Here is a 22,110-nt window from a genome sequence, read left to right on the forward strand (position 1 = left end):
CACTCTAATATACCTAAGTATGCATTAATCAGGCGCGCGCAAAGTATCACTTCAACACTAAACACTGTCGCGAGCAAAATCAAACTTTCCGGTGCTTTTATTTAAAAGGCTATATCATTTATTAGTTCTGACAGACATGTCACACCGGTGACTATATATATATATATATATATATATATATATATATATATATATATATATATATATATATATATATATATATATATGTATGTATTGGTGGTAATCCGGGTGTTCATCCGTTCGTTGTTTGACCCTGGAGTAGGATCATTCGCCTGACGTTTCGTCAAAATTTCACTTGGCATCTTCAGAGACCGCGCGTCCATGTCACTCGTACGTGTCCGCTGTGTCGGCATGCTGTAGATGCCGGGACTGGACTTCGAACGTCACTAATCGGGGGAGACCCACTAACCACAAGCTTGTCACAAAAAGCAAGTACCGGAAGCGTAAAGAATGCTTCCCGAAACAACAACCAAACAGATGGCAGCTATATGGTGTGTCAAAATAAACGAGTAATAAACAAAAAAAAAACGTCTGAGATGCAAGAACCTCTATAGAAGCTTGTTACTCGTGCTGGTGAAACGTTAGCAAGCAATTCTAACCAACGATGGCCTTTCCATTCGAACCAGGACAACAGTTCATCAACTGATCGCGAAAGTCTTAACCAATTTCCCAGGCTTGCTTTTTTTTAAAGAAATATGCGGCTTTCTAAGTTCAAAATGGAAGTGAAGATTTTGAAATAGTTTTTAAAGAGTAGTTTGTCAAAATTCAATACAGGAATTAAGTTGTAAATAAACAGAAGCAGCAACAGAGGGCACAAAATCTGAGAAGTGTGGAAAACCAGAGCTATCAAATTAATTAGTGGGTCAAATTATAACAGTATATTCTACGTCCAAAGTAAACCCTAGTTTTCTATATAAACGTATGTCGAGAAACGTTACTTAACGGAGCTACATGCCCTAAAATGGTTTTTATTAATATTTTCGAAAGAGTTCAAAGAAATTTTTGAAATTTTAGGGTGTTAAATTTTGGCAAGGAGCGCGTAACTTTCGATGGGTACGGGTAACAAAAATTGCAATAACTTTTTTGTGGGTTGATCTATAGACTTTTTTCTGATAAAATCGCAAAAGTTGTGTTCTGTTTGGAAGAATTTGAGGATTTTGCTTAATTCTGTTTAGCGCTAACACGTAATCATAATTTCCCATAGACCTGCGTAGCCGCTGAGATCGACTAAACGATCCACTTTTTGTCAAACTTCTATGTACGTTAGAAAATACTCTATTTCCAATGTGGTTATCGTATTGGTGGAAACCGTCTTTCGCACACCACTACTCTGCTGATTCTCTGTTCGAGAAATGCTCGATATTTATAAAAAAAACTTCAGCCACAATATGAATAAAAAAACAGCAAAAATGTCAAACTGGCAACAAAATAACAATATTATAAATTTTTATATGAATAAAGTTTAAAAATCAATCCACAAAACAGTTATTTCTCATTCCTTTTGTCCCTCAAAAGTTACGTCCCATGGTCCAAAATTTCACATTAATAATTTTAACATCCACAAAATTACTAAAACTTTTTCTCAACCTGTTTCGGGGATAATAATAAAAAGCAAGGTCCATTCTTGTAAGGGCCTGTGGCTCTTTTAGGTAGCCTTCCTCGACAAATGTTTACATACAAAACTAGAGAGAAATTCGTGTAAACCACCTGTTAATGATTGATACAATTTATTTTTTACTTGATGGTCTGCTACGAATCGATTTGAATCACGGTTTATTAAAATCTTGTTTATAATTAGCAATGTTTGTAAGTAATTAATTAATTACTCTTTTCTACATTAGGTAAATTCCATCGAAGTCCTTGTTTATATCTTGTTAATATCTGACGTGGATATTTATCATCTAACTCCCCAGGAGCAGCTTAATAAATTCAATTATCTTGCAAAAAACCGGCTTTGAGAAAGTTTACATCTTTTTTAAGTTTAAAAAGCTGATTTTCGAGAAAGAATAAAACGTAGGCAGGCACTTGTTTTTATAAGTTATAAAAAAAAATCTATAAAGTTCAATGATTCAGTCTAGAGGTGTCTAATGGCAATTAGAAAAACGGCAGCAGGTTATTAAGATAAAGCAAGTTTTCGCTAGTATCGTGATAAAATATAATAAATGCATATGTGTACCGTGTAATTTGAAGCACGCAAGCCGTCGCCTTCGGGTTGAAGCGTTTTACATTGAAATAAGTGTGTGTATATACCTCAAGGAAAGGGCGAACACATTTTTTGTTCCTATAATACTTAGCTGTGTGAATATATCCTCCGCTAAATCAGTTTTGCAAAACCGTAGACACACGCTAGCTATCCGTTAATACTATATTATGCAACAAATTTGATAAACTCTCTTTAAATTTGGCTCGAGCGCACCGTGGTCCAAGTTGCCTGAAAACCGGTCATAATAGGTAAAGACAGAATTCCAATTCTTGGAATTTCAATGAAAGGGATAGGTAGTAGAGGGTCCAGGCTACCCACAACAATGGGAAAGTCCTTAAATATTTGGCTTTTACCACTTTAATTTTAGTTGTAATTTAATGTTTTACGAGAGTGATTGTGTTCAGAGACTTTTAGATTGTGACGTTTTTATAAAATAAAGTGAATTAATTTGGAGTTATTTCATAGTATTTTGGCATTATGGAACCAATTTTACGGTTACTGTTCCAGGAAAAATAAGTAATTAAAAAGAGTAACGTGAAAAATTCGTATTTATTAAATTATTCATTAGGTCATTAGGTCCAAAAGTAGCATATACCAGTATATGCCGCACATATTAAGATTAGAACTAACAGAATGACTTATATCTTTTAAATTTGGTGCAGTTCTGCAACCACTAGCTGCCACTCCAGCCACAGCTGACAGAAAACGCGTTGAAAGTATATCGAAAATAATGCATAGATGTATAATCGATGGTATCGACTGACATTTTTATTTTGAGAAAATTAGTAATTAAATCATAACCTTTTACACAAGTTCAATTTTAAAACTAAAAACAATTAACATAATTTTAACACTCTGTATATAAAAGAAAAAACAGACATGTTTCTTTATTTCAGGCTTCTCCTGCCAGGAAGTAGTTTATACAAGAAAGGACAAATCGTGAAGGACCGCCTAAGAGACGGGTTACCTGATCTATTGAATCATCTGAAAACGCTGATTACTGAGCGTAGTGGAAAAACGATAGATTTTCGTGAAGATCTGAAGGCATCATTTTCTACTCAAAATCAGACAGAGGTTGCAAGGACCGAGCAAATTTTTTTTCCAAAATACGATGACTGGTTGAGTAAACTCGTTACCTTCCCAATTCTGGTGGATCCGACTACAGCTATATCATCAACAAGGGGTAGACCAGCAAAAGAATTTTCGTCATCCAGCGATAAATCATAACGAAGAAAAACTGAAGAACTTCGTAGTTCATTTAGCCCTCAAAAATTGGCATGTGCAATACAAGTGAGTCTGCGTACTGCTGTCAACTGGATGCGTCTAAGGTTGTCAAAGAAGCTGCGCTCAGTACTCCTGCCTAGTATCGAAAAAGCTTCAAAGTAAGAACTGAAATTCCTTTAACCAATGAAAAGGCTTTTACGATATTAATTGAGTTCATGCTTTCAAAAAGTCAGCATCAAGATCTACGATTAATCAGCTTTGAGCAAAACTGCAGACCCTTTCCACCCTACAACAAGGTATTAGAAGCAAAAATATCCTGTTATCCTCTAGGGAATTCTATAAAATTTTCTGAGAGAAGTGCTGAAGTCGAACTTCAGCAACTAATAAATCACATAGCTCCACGCATAATCCAAACTCAAGAGGTAGTTATTGACTCGCTGACTGATGAAAACTTGCAGAACCTCCAGCTTCCTTGTAAATGGGAATGTGATGGAAGTTCCGACTAAATCGAGGGCAAGATATTTCTGATGCCAGTATATTTTCACATCGGTAGTTCCTTTGCAGCTAACATATACTGATGCTAACAGTAAGAAAGTTGTTGGTAGGAAGAATCCCAGAACGTAGACCACTTCTCATGCAGTTGCTTCAAGAATCGACAGAATCGACACAAGCTGAAATAAGGCAGGTGAAAGTTAAATAAACTTTTACTTTTACCATTAGAATGTACTTTTAAACACGATGGAAAAGTCAGTCATTACGAAGATGTTATCTATGTGGAGCAACAAGCAAGGAGTTTAATGATATCGAAAAAGTTTTGAAAGTGCCTGTTTCATAAGAAAACCACTACATGCTTGGATTAGATTTTTTGAATATGTCTTGCATTTATCGTATAAAGTTCCAATCAGAAAATGGCAAGCTCGAAGTGCTGACGAAAAGAAGAGAGTGGATGATAGGAAAAGCTTAAAGTTGAGGCTTATAGTTGACAATCCAAAACCTGGATTTGGTAGTTCCAAAGATGGCAATGCAGCTCGACTTTTTTTCGAAAATAGCGAAGTCGCTGCGAACATAGCAGACATTCGCAATGTTTGCTGTTGACACAGCAAAACTATTTAATCAGTTGTATCTATGGTATTATATGCCAACTTCAGTGCATAAAGTATTAATACATGGAAAACAAGTAGTAGAAAATGTGCTATTACCAATTAGACAAGAGGCCAGAAATAAAGACATAAAGAAGTATCGTGAAGATTTCTCTCGAAAGTTTTCAATAGACTTCTTGTGTCCTCCGATCGTATATTTCTAGCCTTAGGAAACTTCCAAAGAAAAAACTGAAACTGCTTTCAAGGGAATCTCTAGAAATGCTAATATCGAGCAGTTCTCAAGATTCTCTACCTGACTCATTCAAACTGATTCCGTTTTGAGTGATTCAGAATAATATTAGTATATTTACCTTAATTAGAAATACTTAAAGGTGTTATAGTTTTTCTGGTAACAATAAATATATTTAGTATATTGAATCGCATTATTTTCATTACAATTTAAGTGAGGTAGCGCGAAGGGCCAAGGTTTAAACTACCCTCCAGCTACCTACCTAAGAAATATTGAATAATCTGTGACAATTAAGGCACAATTTGTAAATATTTTCTAAATTTTGTTTCTCAACATAACCCTTATAATTAATCCTCCTCCCCGCTCCCCCAATGGTCGTTATTTGTATTGCAATATTACATGGGCCAGTTTGAAAAATTTCACTATGGTTTTTTTCAGAATGCATTTTTTTTGTCAATCCCAAATTTCAATTTTGGTACAAATTCAACAATGCTGGGATTTTTGAGAATTTAATTTTTGAGACCACTGTGGAGTGGAGCGCAGCAGAGCGAGTGTTTAAAAGACGGGTGACTGAATAAGTTGATCAACTTTTTCTACCACCATTAGTTTTTGATTATATGTTAGCAAAACAGCACGAATAAATTTGCATGGGACGTGACCGTCAGAATTGACAAACGTCATAATATTATCAAGTTACACTTTCCATACGAACAGGCATTTTCCGGGAGTTCATATCAAGTCAATAACTGCGTGCAGATTGATTATTTATAACTGTAACTTATACCAATAAATAATTTCATCCACTTATGAAGCAAATATGAAAAAACATTGAGAAGAACCATTTAAAATGCGCATGCTCGAGATTTATTAATATCGGTTGCAACCAACATGACCGCTGACATATCGTCAATAAGTTTGGATGCGCTATTTTTACTCCAATATTTTCTCGAAATTGGCCTAGTTCTCGGGCACCCAGGCTCCCAAATCCTACCTTGAAGCCCACGCGTGTCTGGCCCATGACCAAGCGACCCCCGGATTGCCTATATCGATCATGGCCAGTGGGTTGTGACATTTTAGTGGATGTGCTGTGTTCTAGAAGGGCGCTAGAGGAATCGTGTAGTTTTAATGCGCTGCACTTCGTGAGTTTTGGTTACTCGTTTTTAGTTTTGATTTGTTCTGGCTAGACTGCGGTATACGGGGGATAATGGACATTTAGTTTTTTTCAAACACAACACAATGAAGTAGTGTAACACAGGAAGAGCAGATCAAAGAGAGACAACTAGGCCAGACCAGAGGAAGCACGCCAGACCAAACAGAGAGAGCCCCACAGGAACAAGCTAATGGGAATCCACTACACCAGATCAGAGGAAGTCCGCTAGAACACTCCAGAAAGAGCTCGCGAGACCAAACCACAGGGAACAGATCAAATGAAAGAAAGCCAGCATGAACCACCCAAAGGGAGCAAACAAGTTCCGAGTAAACGCACTACTGCAACCGAAACCGCTTAGAGCAAACCGGAGATGGCATGGTAGACAGTTAGCTTCAGTAGTATGGTCTGTTCATAGATATAACAAAGTGGCCAATTTCTTTGAACGGATTATCGAAGGGTGGTCATTAACATCATGCAGTAAGATTATTATTATTAATTAAGGTAATTATTAACTAAGTAATTATTAATTATTAATTAAGGTAATAATCTTGTTGCGTTGTATCTTAATGTCCACCCTTAGATAATCCGTTCAAAAGCAATTGGTCACTTTCTTATATCTATGAACAGACCATATCTGAGAATTTAGTATAGTTTGTGAAACATCGACGCGATGGTGAATGTTGTCTGATCAGCAAATGTCAATACATTGCGGTTAAAGTAATCAAGATGGTTTTCGTTTGTGCGAGATAGCTTTAAAGATGATTTGATGTTCACCGCCAAATAAAAAAACTTTTGAAAAAGTGTTTTGATACAGAAAGTATTTGTTGCTCTCACAGCCAAGATAGAAGAACTGTAATAACTGTAGGTAGATATTCGTATTTACAGAAGCAGAAGAAAATCTTTCCGAACATATACTTCGCTTAGCTCTTTTATCTTTGCAGTTGCGGCTAATAGAATTTTACGACACGTGCTGATACTGATGTCTAATTTCATGCACCTTAAAATGGATCGTCCATCGTCAGGTTGTGCATTGTATACCATTATTCAACCAAAATTATTGCTTGCAGTTCAGGGACTACAATCTTTAGAACGAACGGTAATTGAACTTTAAACTGTTTCATGAATGACGTCGGTGATAAATTACAGTTTAATAGCAGCCGCACTCTGTCATCATTTGCATATAAGTGTCGAGTAATTATACAACTAAACGCGGAAAATATTAATTCGCTATCCTTTAAATAATGTTTGCCAACACAGGCGTGAGTTTATTTCGTTCGTTGCAAAGTAAACGATGATAAATTATCAATAATGTGCCAATTCGCGGCAATTAATCTTCGTTGGAATTTATGCATCAAAATAACGAGCGAAATGACCGCAGTTGAAGGAAATTGGACGCAATTTTGAGTTCCGGTCTAATGGTGAATTTTTAATTCAAATCTTCCGAGTCGAAATTAAATTCTGCCTTTGTGAGGGGGTCCGTTGGAAACGCGATTGTACAATTAACAAATATTTTTTGCTTTTGCCCGAACTGCTCTCGGAAATTGGAAAAAAATCTATGCAATCCGAATTTAAATATATCAGGGTATAATTGGTTTAATTACGCACCGATGGTCTCTGATTTACTCTATTTTCCTCTTTCTCCCGCCGTTAACGGGAACGAATCAGGGCTGTATTTAATAGCAATTCCAACCCCAATTGGGACTAATTTCATTTGCTCGGATCCGGTCTTTGGGAAATTTTTGCCGAACGTTACTCGATGAAAAATCGTAAACGATTTTGCCTTCAGCAAAGCAGATGTATAATTTATCGGGTTTGGGCGGCGGATCTTTCATTATGATTAAGGTTGAGAGTGCGAAACCCGAAACGTGCATCTGAAAAAAAAACGGAAATGCGCAACAGACAGTTCTATAATTTATAACCAAGCATATAATAAATCGGGAAATCGTCATTTTGCGGGTGAGGTAGTGGCGCTTTTTTGTTTTCTCAAACTGTTGAAAAGTTCGTTTTGCTCTAAATCAAAATGTTTGCTCTGCTGTCAATTACCAGAGTTATTAAATTAATCCCACTTTAAGTTAGTTGCATTTAATTTAGCAAAATTATCCAACAAAGAAAATTAAAACGCAATTTACAGTTTACATATTGACAATGGTACATAATAAACAATAAACAAGCGAAGATACATTCACTGATCAAATAAGTAATGATTATTGATTGAAAAACCTGTAGTATGACTGTCAGTATAAAAGTTCTCGAGTTAGAAAAAAAAATGACAAGTTTAGGAAATAAATAATTGCCCATAAAAGTCTAATAGTATGCTAAAATTAATATCGAACAGTAACAAACAACACAGAGATAAAAACTAGATCTAATTTCTCCTTCACTTCGTGTCCATAAGAATTAATTTCGAGAACAATCACTCGATAAAAATCTAGAAGTGAATTCCAAATTTGTTCGATTCACATTTTACGTAAAAAGTGGAGACGCAAACGTCTGAATTTCATTTGCTAATTACTACGTCTAGTTCATTTAAAACAATCAATTAATAAATTATTTTGCTTCCTTCCCCCTGTAGTTCAATTTTCATTATATGTTCGGCAGTTTTATGTTTATAAGGTTTTGTAATTAAATTTGCATGCCAGGAATCTGAAATCAACCTTTAAACAATATATCTTGTACCGTACGTTTAATTTATCTTGATTCATTTATTTGATGTTGATAACATTTTATGTTTAATGTAGGGTTAGTAGCAAAGTTTTTGACCAAGCGGCGTACAAAACAAAACGCAATCAATTTTCTGACATATAAGCCTACATCGGTAAAAATTGGAAATTTTTATATAACTTCAAAGAGTGCCCTGACTGACTAATAAATTCATTGTAAACAACGTTGATGGTTGAATTATTGTCCAAGTCATTGTTAAAATGGTTTTTCACGAATTTAGCATCCGTGAAAGGAGTGATATGCTTCAAGTATACTTTCTGAATAATAAATGTGCAGCCGCAGCTCGACGTCAGTATATATGAGTTTATCCAGAGCGCCGAGCTCCTTCAAAACAGATATTTCCGTTTCCTCTATTACTAGAGTATAGGTATTTCTCAATCCACTAATCTGTTTTGAAAGAATATAAATAACTCAAAAGCTAAATGCAGAACAATGTCATAGGAGGATGCAGTTTTGTTTGGATGTTTTAAATAAACAATGCGAATAATAGTCTTTTGTAAAACATTTTATGACGAAAGTTCGTTCACTATAAGAAAGGATTGTAACGCGATATTGGTCTTTAAATGATCCTAGAGAAATAAACGAAATAAAAACCCAGTGGTATTAATCAATTAATATATGGGGTGGTATCATAGATGGGCATATTTTGGGTCCGATATTTATAGATCAAAAGTTAATTCGATATCATTATTTGCAATTCTTAATGTACCAAATAGAAGATTTACCCCTAAATATATCAGCACTGATTATATGGCAGCATATGGTGCCCCTCCTCACAATATTGTGCAAGTTAAAAATTTTCTTAACAGGGATTGGCTAGCCAACAGCCCGGACTTAACTTGAATGGGTTTTTTCTTTTGGGGACACATAAAAAATCACGTGCACAGAACTTCTCGTAATAATGTCGTGGAACTTCAGCATCATACAATTAGAGTGAATGAGAAATGTGTCCAGGAAAATGGTAGTCCCATACAGCAGTATTTATAATAGCTAAAGAATTTTTTACTTTAGCGTCTTGCCATTTTTACTGTTTTTGTTCTACTTTAATTTGTAATTAATTATTGCTGTCGCAGTCAGTCACTGCAGTTTTTCCTATTTTTGCGGATTTGTCAAAAACGAGTGTACTAAATTATAAACTGTGTTACATCATTCTAATCGGAATAAGATATTCTATTAAACACACATATAATATACAGGGTGTTGCATTAAAAAATATATAAAATTGATAGCTTTTTGTTTTATACGTCATTTGGAAAAATATTTCACTACTAACCCTACATTTCGTTTTTTTGTTTACCTTGACACCTCTAAAAACAAAAAAGTTACAGTCAATTAAAATGTTATCAAGATAAATTGAACGCACGGTACATGTGCGCCGGTCAAGGTAATAAAAAGTTTAGAATGATATCATCTCTGGCCTGGGTGACTTCGTTTTGGCACTTACTCGATCCCTATTTGGCGATGTTATGTGCGTCAAGATTATGATTGCATCATTTGAATAGTCACGACTCCGTATGATGTGTATGGATTGCATTATCACTTGTGTTTTATAATCATATAATTAATTCTCAATTCTTTGGAGTTACAGCTCTCTTCTACTACAGGATGGTCAATTTCGTCTCTACTATCAGTACGTTTTGTTGTGCGTATTTGTTTAATATAATGGTCACCAATTTTCTTCGAACTAACTCCGTCAGTTTATCCTTGGCCAATTAAATAGCACATACCATATGTTTTGTGAAATACATCTCAATGCAATATTATATGGTGTATTACATTGGACCTGTATTTAGGTGGCCCATGTATAAACGGATTTACAGCTAAGGGTATCCAGAACAATTTATTGGAATCAAATTGCCAAAACTCTAATGCATTTTATCAAAAAAACAATTTAAGAACGTAACGCTGTTTGAAAATAACGGAAAACTTCTGAAAAAAAAAAACAAGAAAGTCTAAATAAATAATTTATTCTCGCATTAGAGTCGGCTCTGGCTGAAATCGATCCGTCGGCCGACAGTTTGACTTTTGTCTGCGGACTAATTTCCGGTTACAGGACAAGAAGTAATTTACTCTGTTTCATTTATCTTTCTCTTTGTCTGGACGTTTGAGTTTAACGGGAACCAGAAGCACCGGGAAATTATAGCCCAGAGTTAAATCCGACCGGCACGAAAAACCGTTTTTCTGCGAGATAAAGCAATGCAACTTTATGTAGTTATTTAGTAAGACGCGCAACAAGAGACAGACACGAGCGTTACTGAAACCGTGTTACGTCCTCCGACAATGCAAGATGGTTGGTCTTGGTCGTCTTATTGTTCGCGTCTTAAAGGAGATATACAGGGACGTTCACGTTAACCCTCCTTAAAACTGTATGCCCTAGATTCTTTGCATAATTATCACAGACGTATTCCTTTTGTAGGTTGAAGCTTTGTAGAATCTCAATTAATTGCTTTTTGGTATAATCTTCGTGAAAATAAATGTCGTTATTATACATGTAGTTTTGGATTGTTGCTTTTGTGTCACATGAGTAAGGGGTTTTAGTCAACTGTAAGTGATAACTTGCATTGTCCATTACAGTGACAGGAGGAGGAATGTTTGGAACTAGTTTGTTTTAAAACCAAGCTTCAAATCAATCAGCGCTGGTGTCTTCATGGTAATCCAGAGAAGAATCTTTAATATTTTTTGCAGACAGAGAAAGTCCATTTGCAATCCAACCATCTTTAGAGCCAGCACCAAAATACTTATTCTTTTACCTCTTTTTGATGGCGCGTTTGTTTTACACTTATGAGCTGAGTCAACCCAACCCTTTTCCGCGGTATCATAAGTGTCGAACCAGGTTTCATCCAAGTAAATAATTGGCCTTTGTTGTTCTCTGTAAATCTTAATTTTTTCTAGATATTCCAGTCGCCATTTCTGAATTCTAAAAGATTCCATTAAAACTTGTCTTTTGTCAATTTTTTTAAATTTAAAACCCATGTATTGAATACACTTCCATAAGGTAGTTCTGCCACATTTAACACCGGTTTCATCTTTTTCAAGCCTCCTAATTAAGATATCTAATATAGGTATGCTTTGTTCCTCGTGTAACTGGTAAATTTTACGCCGCATTATATCTTGATTGCTTCTTTTTTTCCTCGCTGAAATGGGATTATTCACAATTCTTCATACAGTTGAAGTTGGAATTTTCGTCATTCTGGCCGTTTCTTTTAAAGATGCTTGCTTGCTGGCACCACGTGCAATGAGAGTCAAATAAAAATTGTTTATAACTTCCTTAGTCTCAATAGGATAGTGTTTTCTACATTTGGGCGGGAGTATCTCCTGAGACACACTAGACTCGCACATATTTTGCATAATTCTCACACAGTTCAACACAGGCGGTATGACACACGAAATAAGAATGATTACTAATAAACTTAAACTAAGTAGTAAACCAAAGCAAAGAATATTAAACACAGGTAGGTATAAAAATATTTTCTATTACGGGCCACAATTTTACCCGAAACTTTAGGTAATAATCTTATTAATGTCCATCCTTGGATAATCCCATTCAAAAACAATTGGTCACCTTCTTATGTCTATGAACAGACCATACCAACCTTCAATTTTGTTTTGTTTGTACTGATGAGACATGGATATTTGAAAATGGTACAATTCTTCTTGCCAAGATATTAATACAAAAACTGTAAAATTTCTGTGAGAAATTTTACTTACTTACCGACTAGAACGCTAGATTTTAGTTGTAGCTTATAGCACGTGGTATTTAAATTGTCTGATATATTGCATAACATTTTTTTGTTTATCAGTTTTTGGGTAGATTTTTGCAATACAGACGGGAGTAGAAAAAAGTGTTTCTCTCTCTCAAATGGATACGTTGAAAAGATGGCTTGGCGCAGGGGAAAAATTCTGTTATCCCTACTACGTAGTCAGTCTATACGGGTATACGCCATGCAGTGCTCTTGTTACATAAGTATTTTGTTACGTTTTGCTCAAATAGTGTTTTTTTTGTATCTATAAAATCAGAATCCTAGAATAACTGGTTCAAAATAATACTGAGAAAATTTTAACAGCATCAGTCAGTCATAACATAGTTTGTCGTAAGTGAATCACAGATACCACATTTCCTATACATTTATTCATGGGTTTCTTTTATTCGCTATTTACGTCAAAATGAATATACACAATATACTCGTCTTGCGCCTGAGGTGGAAGCGTTATATGACGAAGTTGATATTTTCTACCATGAAAAGGGTGGAAGCTAGACCAAATCGGTTTTGAAGAGCTACAGAATGAAAACGAAAGCGAAGAAGAGCAGGTAGAAAGAACCTGTTGAACATGAGTCATCAAGCAATGAGTCCAAAGAAATAGCTTGTACATCAGGCAAAAGGAAACGTGGTCGCCCAAACTACTTACGCGGGAAAAATAACTAAAAATGGTCTCTCAACATACATACCCGAGAGCCGGGGTAAAAAAACTCATTTGACATATACCCAAAATTTCGAAAATTATTGTAAAACACACAAATGAAGAAATAAATCGAACAATAGCAGACTATAATAGAAGAAATATTCATATAAAATCACATCATAAAATAGTAGATATGCACGAATTAAAAGCCACCACAGGATTAATGTATTTTTCCAGTTTACAAAAGATAAATCACACTAATGTAGATTCATTATGGTCATTTTATGAAATGTCTCTGTTCAGAATTACAATGCCTGTAAACAGATTTAAATTTTTAATTTTATGTATTAGATTCGATGATAAGTAAAAGAAAAACAAAATAAAATAATTGCAAAAATAATATCAGCCTGATTCTAAATGCACTATAGACGAACAATTGCTCTCTATTCGTGGCAGATGCCACCAGATAAGTACAATCTTAAAATTTTAACATAAAATGATTTTACAAGATACTATTTATTCAATATGTGAATTTTTTTTAAGTAAATATCATTTGACGATGGTTCGGACAATTAATAGAAATAAACAGGAAATTCCTGCTAGATTTAAAACTGTAAAATCCAAAAAAGGTAAAATCTGATTCGCATATACCGATTACAATTTTTTTTTATCGTTTAATCTTAGAGGCAAAAAGAATGTATTATCATTGTCTTCTTATCATCGTAGTGCTCAAAGCAATTATGAAACTGGAAAGCCAGAAATTTTAATGTTTTACAATAAGACAAAAGAAAGTACTGACAGTTTCGCTAAAAAAATGTCATGAGTTTACGACTGCTTGAGATGGCCAATGCCCTATTTTTATGGAATGCTAGAGCAACCTAATATCAATTAATTCATTATTTATAATTTAATAGGTAGTAATGAAAAGATATCTCGTAATAATTATATTTCAGATTTATCTTTATCTCTCATTACGCAATTATTAATAAGAAGACTTCAAGTACCTGCTTTACAAACGATACTACGCTTTCTTAGAATATAAGGATTAACCTGAAACTGAAGATCCGGGAGATTTAATGGCTGAAAATTAACTAGAAAAATATAAACTGTGTGGATATTGTCCTAGTTCATTAAACCGACCAATATCGCGTATTTTGTCTATTACAACTCTTTCTTGTAGTGAGCGAACTTTCATCAGTCCATAAAATATTTTTCAAAAAAATTATTGTTCTCAGTATGTCTATTTAAAAGATCCAAACAAAACTGCATCCTCTTGTAATATTGTTTTGCACTTAGTTTTGAGTTTCAGTGCACTCAAGTTATGTTTTACGAAATTTAAATGCATTATATTTATATTCTTTCAAAACTAAGTGGATTGATCCTCGAGAAATTCCTATCTTTTCATATACTCTAGTAATAGAGGAAAATGGATGTGCTTCATAGAATATGTTTGCTATATTTTCTTCATTTAAAACATTATGATTCCGGCATACCTTTTTAGCATTTAATACGTTTTCTGCAAATTTCATTGCCAGCCTTGGAAATATCAGTTTTGAAGGATCTCAGCGCTCTAGATAAAGTCTAATATACTGACGACGAGCCGCGGTTGCTCTTTTATTAGTCAGAGAAAGTATACTTGAAGCAAATCACTCCTTTCGCGGATGCTAAATTCACGAAAAACCATTTTAACAAGAATGACTTGGACAATGACTCAACCATCAACGTTCTTTACTAATATGTCGAACATAAACATATTTTTATTTGTCAGTCAGGAAACTCTTTGCATTATAAAAAAATTTCCTATTTTTCCAGATTTGTCAAAAACGAGTGAACTAAAATATAAAGTGTGTTACATCATTGTAATCGGAATACGATATTCTATTAAACACATAATATATGTCAGAAAATTGATAGTTTTGTTTTATATGTCACATGAAAAAAAAACTTTGCTACTAACCCAACATTTTGTTTTTTTGTTTACCTTGATATCTCTAAAAACAAAAAGTTACTGTCAATTAAATTGTTATCAAGATAAATTCAACGCACGGTACCTCATTAAACAGACTGTCCCAATTGCTTTATACTTAGAATAGACCTATTGTAAATATTTCCTTCTTTGCAATGACTCCCCATAATAAAAATACCTATAATAAAATGGCACAGAAGGAAAATCTGCGTTTCTGGCTGACGGATATAAGTATTAAAATGTATTTAAGTGTGAATTTTAACCAATAATATATATAAATATATAATTAATACAGTTGCTTTTTTCTGGGTTAGTGGATTCATCATCATCTCCGCATGTCAAAATTGGAAAAGCTCGTGATGTGCCACAATATAAATGTTTGCATTGAAAGTGGACTCCAATAACAATAATTAAATAAATGGATAAAACTGAAAGAACAGAAATTTAGTATTTGCATTTAAACTAAAGATATTTTGTTCGGCGAATTAAGAAATTTCGATTTTCGGAGAAAGTGAAATATTGTCTTAGTGACAAGAAAATAGAAAAAAGAAAAATGGGATATTCGCAAATATCAAAACAAATAACTAATTATAATCCAAATAGGGTAATATGAGTGCGCAATTTATTATACTTGTATTTGCTTTTACCCACTCGAACACACCGATGAAGCGTTTCACTTCAGACGTCAATTTCTTTAACCACGATTACGATCCACTCGAACTTTTCCCGTACTTGAGTCATGCGTTTGCCACTGATGGTATTTTGAGGTTTTTCGGTTTCTATGGACATGTCACTTAGTAAATGTATTCGTAACGTTTTGCCAAAAATGTACCCAAGAAGAAAAAAAGCATTTTCAAAAATTTCCATTATTTGTGGATATCTTCTCAGTATTTTTTAATTCTTTTACTGTCAAACTCAAATTTCATTTCATGGACATATTGAATACTTGGAATTGGGTAATTCAGATTGTAAACTGTAAATTTATGTTGATTATTACGGGTTATAATAAAAAGTATACTTACGATTAATATCTAGTGTGACGGCACTTGAAATCGGAGTAACGAGATTGTTGTTGGAAGCTTGACACGTAAAAACCGCACCTAAATGTTTTCTTTCTAACTTCTCCAAATGCAGCACGTTACGCACGCGGCGTTCAGATAAAAACTCGAAGGAGTCGTCGAGAAGGGCGTTTTCCTGCCACCACGTTACTTTTGGAGGAGGCCGGCCTGAAACAGGTACATTTACATATTAGAGAATAAAGACAAATCTGGCAAAAGAATTTGGATTAGAATTTTATTTTTAAGTTATACGCAAAAGAATCGAAAATTTTAGCCTCAGCTTTAGCATTGAACATAAATAAGGTAAAACAACCGTTCAAAAATTTCCCATTTTTGCAGTTAGATAATTAAATTTGCGGGTCGTAAATTCCAATCCCAGTCTCTTTACGCACGCAAGACGCCTAATAACCTATATATAATTGTCGTCAACGGATTTCACCAAATATTATTAAACAGTACGGAAGAGCGGCAATAAAAAATAAAATTGAGTAGCTCCTGAATGTATTTTTTTTTCTGTGATTCTACAATAGAGTAAATTCTGCAAAATCTAGATGTAAAAACCTAAGATTTCCTTGTATTAAAGTTTGTGTTAACACAAACCTATTTATAATATTGACTTGCGTATAAAACATTAAGATTTATAGTTTTGTTTTAAAACGGCTTTTGTGTAATAGTTGACATTTTGCATTGGTACAAGTGTAGTTCGAAATTTTAAATCTTATTACCTTAAGTGGACATTATTGTGTGTAAGTGAACACATTATTTTTACAATCAACATTAATTTGATAGTTGATGGTTCCATTAAGCGCGCATAGTCGGGCGAAAGTTTGACTACCCAATAACAAGTTATTAATTCCAAGCTTTAAAATTTTTCTGCTACTCCATCAGCATTTCTCTGCGTTGGAGTCAATTATTGATTAGTTCTTTTGAGTGCCAGTAGGCGTTACTGTCTTTCCACTCTAGTCTTTTTAGAACACAGTATTGGGAACCTTTTTTCTTGACAATCAAGAGATATTTGGACCTAAAGGCGAAAACACAGTATGTGGGCTACTGAAATGAAAGCGTTTGCTGGTTGTAACTCAATCCTTAAGAATGGTGTTATGGTAAAATTAATAACTGTAGGTTAACGTTATTTGCAAATGAAACTCTGACAGCTGTCAAAGCGAGTACCAGTTTTTATTCCAAGGGTCTTGAGTGAACCATTAAGAATTGGAATTAATATGCTTCAATGCAAATAATCTGGATCACAGTTTATATTTAAATATTATATTTTTTTCATATGTTAATATTTTTATATATGAGCTATCATGTACATACGTCTAATGAAAATAAATCATCTATCTTAAGTCACAACACTGATAGTTTAGTAAGCAATTGGTGGGCGCTTCCATCAAAATTAGCCACTCCCCCATTCCGCCGACGAGGAAAAACTATTTCTGGGACTCTCATAAAAATATATTATAACTTCTAAAATAAAATATTTCCGATAAAATAACAAAAAGTTAGAGCAATCGATTTTGTAACTTTTTGCGAACTTCAATCAGACATTTTCCACCAAACGGTGATTAATCTCCTGCTCACATTTGTTATTACCCGACAAGACGTAGCGAAAGGGCAGACCAGAAATTTAGCAGATTAAATCAAGTTAGCTCACGACAACGACAGGCAGATTAATACAGTATAATGAACGTTGACACTAATATGGCAGTCTTTTTTTTAACTTGACACACACAATACACATTTTGGAAAACATATTCGCTAAAATAGGGAAATATATCAAATATTCACATCTCACTCACAAATTTGTAACTAACGATAACGTGATTAGAATGTTCCATCCACTTTCAATGTCAAAGAGGGAGCCAAATACATTACAAAACGTGTGTTGGTACCGATGACAAGATAACATTATAATCCTATTAGCCTCCTAGAAATGGGGTCATTTTTAATCAGACCCATCAGCTTTATACGTTTTCTTTGATAGCCAGGAAATCAATCTACTGGGGAGGACGTATTAAGCCCGGGCCATTTTCAAGGGATTATTAACATTTAATTAACCAACCCTAAGCCACTTGCCTCCGGAATGCCCCACGTTCTAACTTTTCACTTCAAATTAAGTTAATAAAAGCGTCGTCCGAATTTGCTTGCGGTGAGCGGAACTTTTTTCCATTCGTAATACGTGTGCATCGCGACGTCATAGAATATAATTTGGACGTGAGCGGGAGAAGAAACTGAGCCCATTTCCTGAAAATTAATAACGCGTCGTACCTTTTTAATTGTCATATTATCAAGTTATTTTATTTAAGGATCCGCGAACACTATAATGAAATTAATTTTATCAAATTTATCAATCAAAAATAAGGGATGAGTAAATTAGGCTAATTTTTTTTCTATTAGATTAATAAAAAAAATGCTCTTTCGTGATTTCTCGGTTAATATTTATTAATTTTTCACGAAATAAAAAATGGCAGTTAGGAATATTTGTGCTATCGTAACAAAAAATATATTTTTTGGAAGAATTTTACAGAACTCGGAAGTTTTTAACGATAAGATTTTTACAAAACTTCTGGATTCTTCCTGCGTCGGTTTTTGCTTAGTCGAAATTGCTGACGTTGCGCCAATCATCCTGTTGACTTCTTCAGAGCTTGACTGAAACTGAAGAAGCCAACAGCGAAACGTCAGCAATTTCGACTCAGCAAAAACCGACGCAGGAGAAATCCAGAAGTTTTGTAAAAAGCATTACAATAGCCTGTGGAAGTTTCTTTGAAAAATTATAAAATAAACGTACAATTTTTGAAATAAAACCATTCATATAGCATTACCATCCAATTCCATTTTTCAAAAAGTTGTCATTAGAGAGCGTATAAATATATATTAGTTTTGTTTAATTCCGACAGTAAAAACTAGTCTTATATTCAAATTTTTCATATTTTGCTCAATAGAAAGTAATGACTTAAGCAATTGGACCCTGTAAATAGGGTAATAGGGTATAGGCGGCTTTGATATTTTTCCTAGAATCGAGCGATCTTCCGATCTCTGAAATTGTTGCTATTAGTTACAGTATCGATGTCCATACACTTAAGTCGAAAAGGGCTCAACTCGTGAACAAACAGCCAGTACTCAAAAGACCATGTCGAACGGAGACGCTGAATATCCATTCTAGCAATTCGTTGTTGCCGACGAAAGTTGTCCAGCCTTATCAGCCATAAGTATAACCTCCATATTCAATTTTTCTAGTATCTATATAGCAATATCAAAAAATAAAAACAAGAGTTATTAAAATAATTTTTCTATTGATATTCTTGCTCCGTTTAGATTTATAAGACCTTGCACCTATCTCTCTATCTATCTATCACAATTGTAAAATCAAAGAATCAAAAATATCCCACCGTGGCATTAGACTAATTTATTTAATCCGGAAGTGTAAAAAACAATATGCTATTCGGCAGCGAAATGCCATGGAACACAAAATATTGATTAAAATTTACATCAACTAAAAATGGGATCCTAGATAGCACGTGATATATTTTGCCCTTAAATGAGTATTCTGTTGATGGAATGGTGCGTTTCATGAAAAAGTAGTAGGCCATAGTAAACGAAGAATGTGGAGATATCGAAAAATATTCCATTATAATAGTTAATCGTTGTGGTTTTAATGAGAAGTTGTACTACCTAATAAACTAATTTAATGATCTATTTATTACCACGCACAGATTTCGTTCAAGAAAGTTGCCAAATAGAAAGGAAATAACTGAGGCTATATTTCATTTGAAAACATTCTTACCTCCAGTGGCGACGCAAGTGATATTAATGGACGATCCTTCATTGTAAGGTCCCAGCTGGTAGTTGGGGATATGCTGTCCGCTTTCGTCCAAAACACTTAACTGTTCCGGGGGAACTGTAACAAGAAAAGTATTATCCTTCATAATAAAAATCTTGAGCAATTCTTAGAAAACGGTTTGAACTTTTATCGTAAATACGTAGTTTCGTACGCTTAGCTTTTACAAATGTAAAATGGGACTGAATTAGGTTGAATGTAGAATGCCATTTTTTAGATATTTCGCAAAGAATATAAAATTACAATACTGGGAAGTTGTTTACTATTAGCTAAAATTACATATACCGTTACATTTAAAATTTGCAAAACAGCGCTCCCTGGTGCCTACTGCCAAATGCATATTATTATTGTTTAACCCACTCAGAAAAAAACACATCAAACCTTCTCCCAGTATTGTATGTTAGGAGGTAGGGCAAAATTTTTCAAACAAGGAAAATCCGAAATTCCAAGAAAAATTTGTGTAAAAGTCCTCTTTCCTTATTCGCAACATCCATCTAGCATCCATTTTAGGAATTAGGTAAAACATGTCCAATAATTTCTTATGGCCTCTTTGGTAATTTTTTTTATCTACAGGTGAGAAACTTTTTTAGTGGGACACTCAATACAAAAGAAATCAACTCGTTGTAGATTCAGATTTTGAGAGCCAGCCAGTCTGTCTGTCCATCACTGCGACCCAGAGGATCTATTGTGACTCTCTTCATAACTATACAGGGATATGTAGGTTCGTCTCTCTGACCAGACTTGACAGCTTCAATAATGGCTCCTTGGTGCAGCTTATTGCCTCTGACATAATATGTGTATGGCTGATTTCTCCTCTCCTTGGCAGAATCTGCATTCAGTGTTTTCTTGCACTTCCATATTGCTTAGATGTCTCTTAAGCCGGCAGGGGCCCACCAATACACCTACCATTATTCTTACGGCTTTTATTTTGTGGTTTAGCAGGTCTTCTATAAATTGGGCCTGTGGGCCTCTGAGGAATTCCCTGGCTTGTCTTTGTCCAGGCCTGTCTCTCCACTATTGCCAGGATTCTCTTTCCATCCATTGTGTGATGACTGATTTTGCAACAAGCTTGGCCACCCCACAGAAGGATTCTGGTCAAATCATTCACCTTGACGAGCCTTCACGAGCTACTTCGTTGGCGTTTTCCTCAAGTTTGTGGTCTTCGTGCCTTGGTACCCACGACACATTCTGATTTGCTATCTGGTTTAATATCTTATGACAATCCAGAACTATCTTGGATGTTATTTTGCAGGATTGCATATCTTTTATTGCCGCGTGACTGTTGCACAATATTCAATTGCAGTGATCTCAGCTTGGAACACTGTTGCCAATTTACCCACTGGTACTCGTTTTTTGATTTTTGAGCGGTCTATATACCCTTATTGATGGGCCATTTTTCCAATTTTCTATGGCCGACATTTGAGTATTAAAATGTTTAACACGGCTGTTGTGCTGTCCGTAGGCAGCCCTAGCCTTTGGACTGTATGCAGCGGATCTGGCTTCACTTTGTATATAGATCTGTTTGGTGGAATGTTCAATAGGACCTCTAGCGTTGCAGTGGGCGTTGTATTCGCGCAGGAATCACGATTTTAAAAAAATCTTCTTCATTTAATTGATAACTGCTTATATTCTTTCCCATCATTCCTCGAGTACATCAACAGCTGCTTTCTTTTTTTTTTTCAGTAGATTGAAATAATAAAAAAGAAAAGTACAGATTTTTCTTAAAACTTTATTTTTAAAAGACAGCAGCCTTTATTGTTTAATGGGTAACGCTTTGCATCCATAGAACCGGGTATCGTGTGTATATCTGCTACCAAAGGAAAATTTTAGAATAGATAGAAATCCCTAAACCGCCAAACAATCTTAACCGCGGCTCAGGTCGTTACCTTTAATGCTCCTCCTTTAGCTACGCCCCTCAAATAGTATATACGCAGGTATGGTCTGTTCATAGATATAAGAAAGTGATCAATTGCTTTTGAATGAGATTATCCAAGGGTGGTCATTAACATACAATGCAACTTACCTAAAGTTTCGGAATTTAAATTGTGGTCCGTAATAGAAAATAATTTTATACCTACCTGTGTTTAATATTCTTTGGTTTGGTATACTACTTAGTTTAAGTTTATTAGCAATCATTCTTATTTCGTATGTAATACGGCGTGTGTTGATTCGTGTGCGAATTATGCAAAATATGTGCGA

At 34.6% G+C, this 22,110-nt stretch overlaps 1 protein-coding gene across 1 annotated transcript in view; it reads right to left on the reverse strand.

Annotated features, from left to right (window-relative positions):
* Positions 1-20,820, reverse strand: part of LOC132708254 (synaptogenesis protein syg-2-like) — a 284,014-nt gene extending 263,194 nt beyond the window's left edge. Inside the window, exons 1-3 of the mRNA XM_060680448.1 lie at positions 20,700-20,820; positions 19,858-19,971; positions 16,038-16,241 (exon numbers count right to left, since the gene is read on the reverse strand). Coding sequence (XP_060536431.1) covers positions 16,038-16,241; positions 19,858-19,971; positions 20,700-20,820 — 439 coding nt within the window. The remainder of the gene's footprint in view (positions 1-16,037; positions 16,242-19,857; positions 19,972-20,699) is intronic.
* Between the last annotated feature and the right edge of the window lie 1,290 nt (positions 20,821-22,110).

The sequence above is a fragment of the Cylas formicarius genome, unplaced genomic scaffold (genome assembly GCF_029955315.1).
Source record: "Cylas formicarius isolate icCylForm1 unplaced genomic scaffold, icCylForm1.1 PGA_scaffold_10__41_contigs__length_53128322, whole genome shotgun sequence".
Classification (NCBI taxonomy): Eukaryota; Metazoa; Arthropoda; class Insecta; order Coleoptera; family Brentidae; genus Cylas; species Cylas formicarius.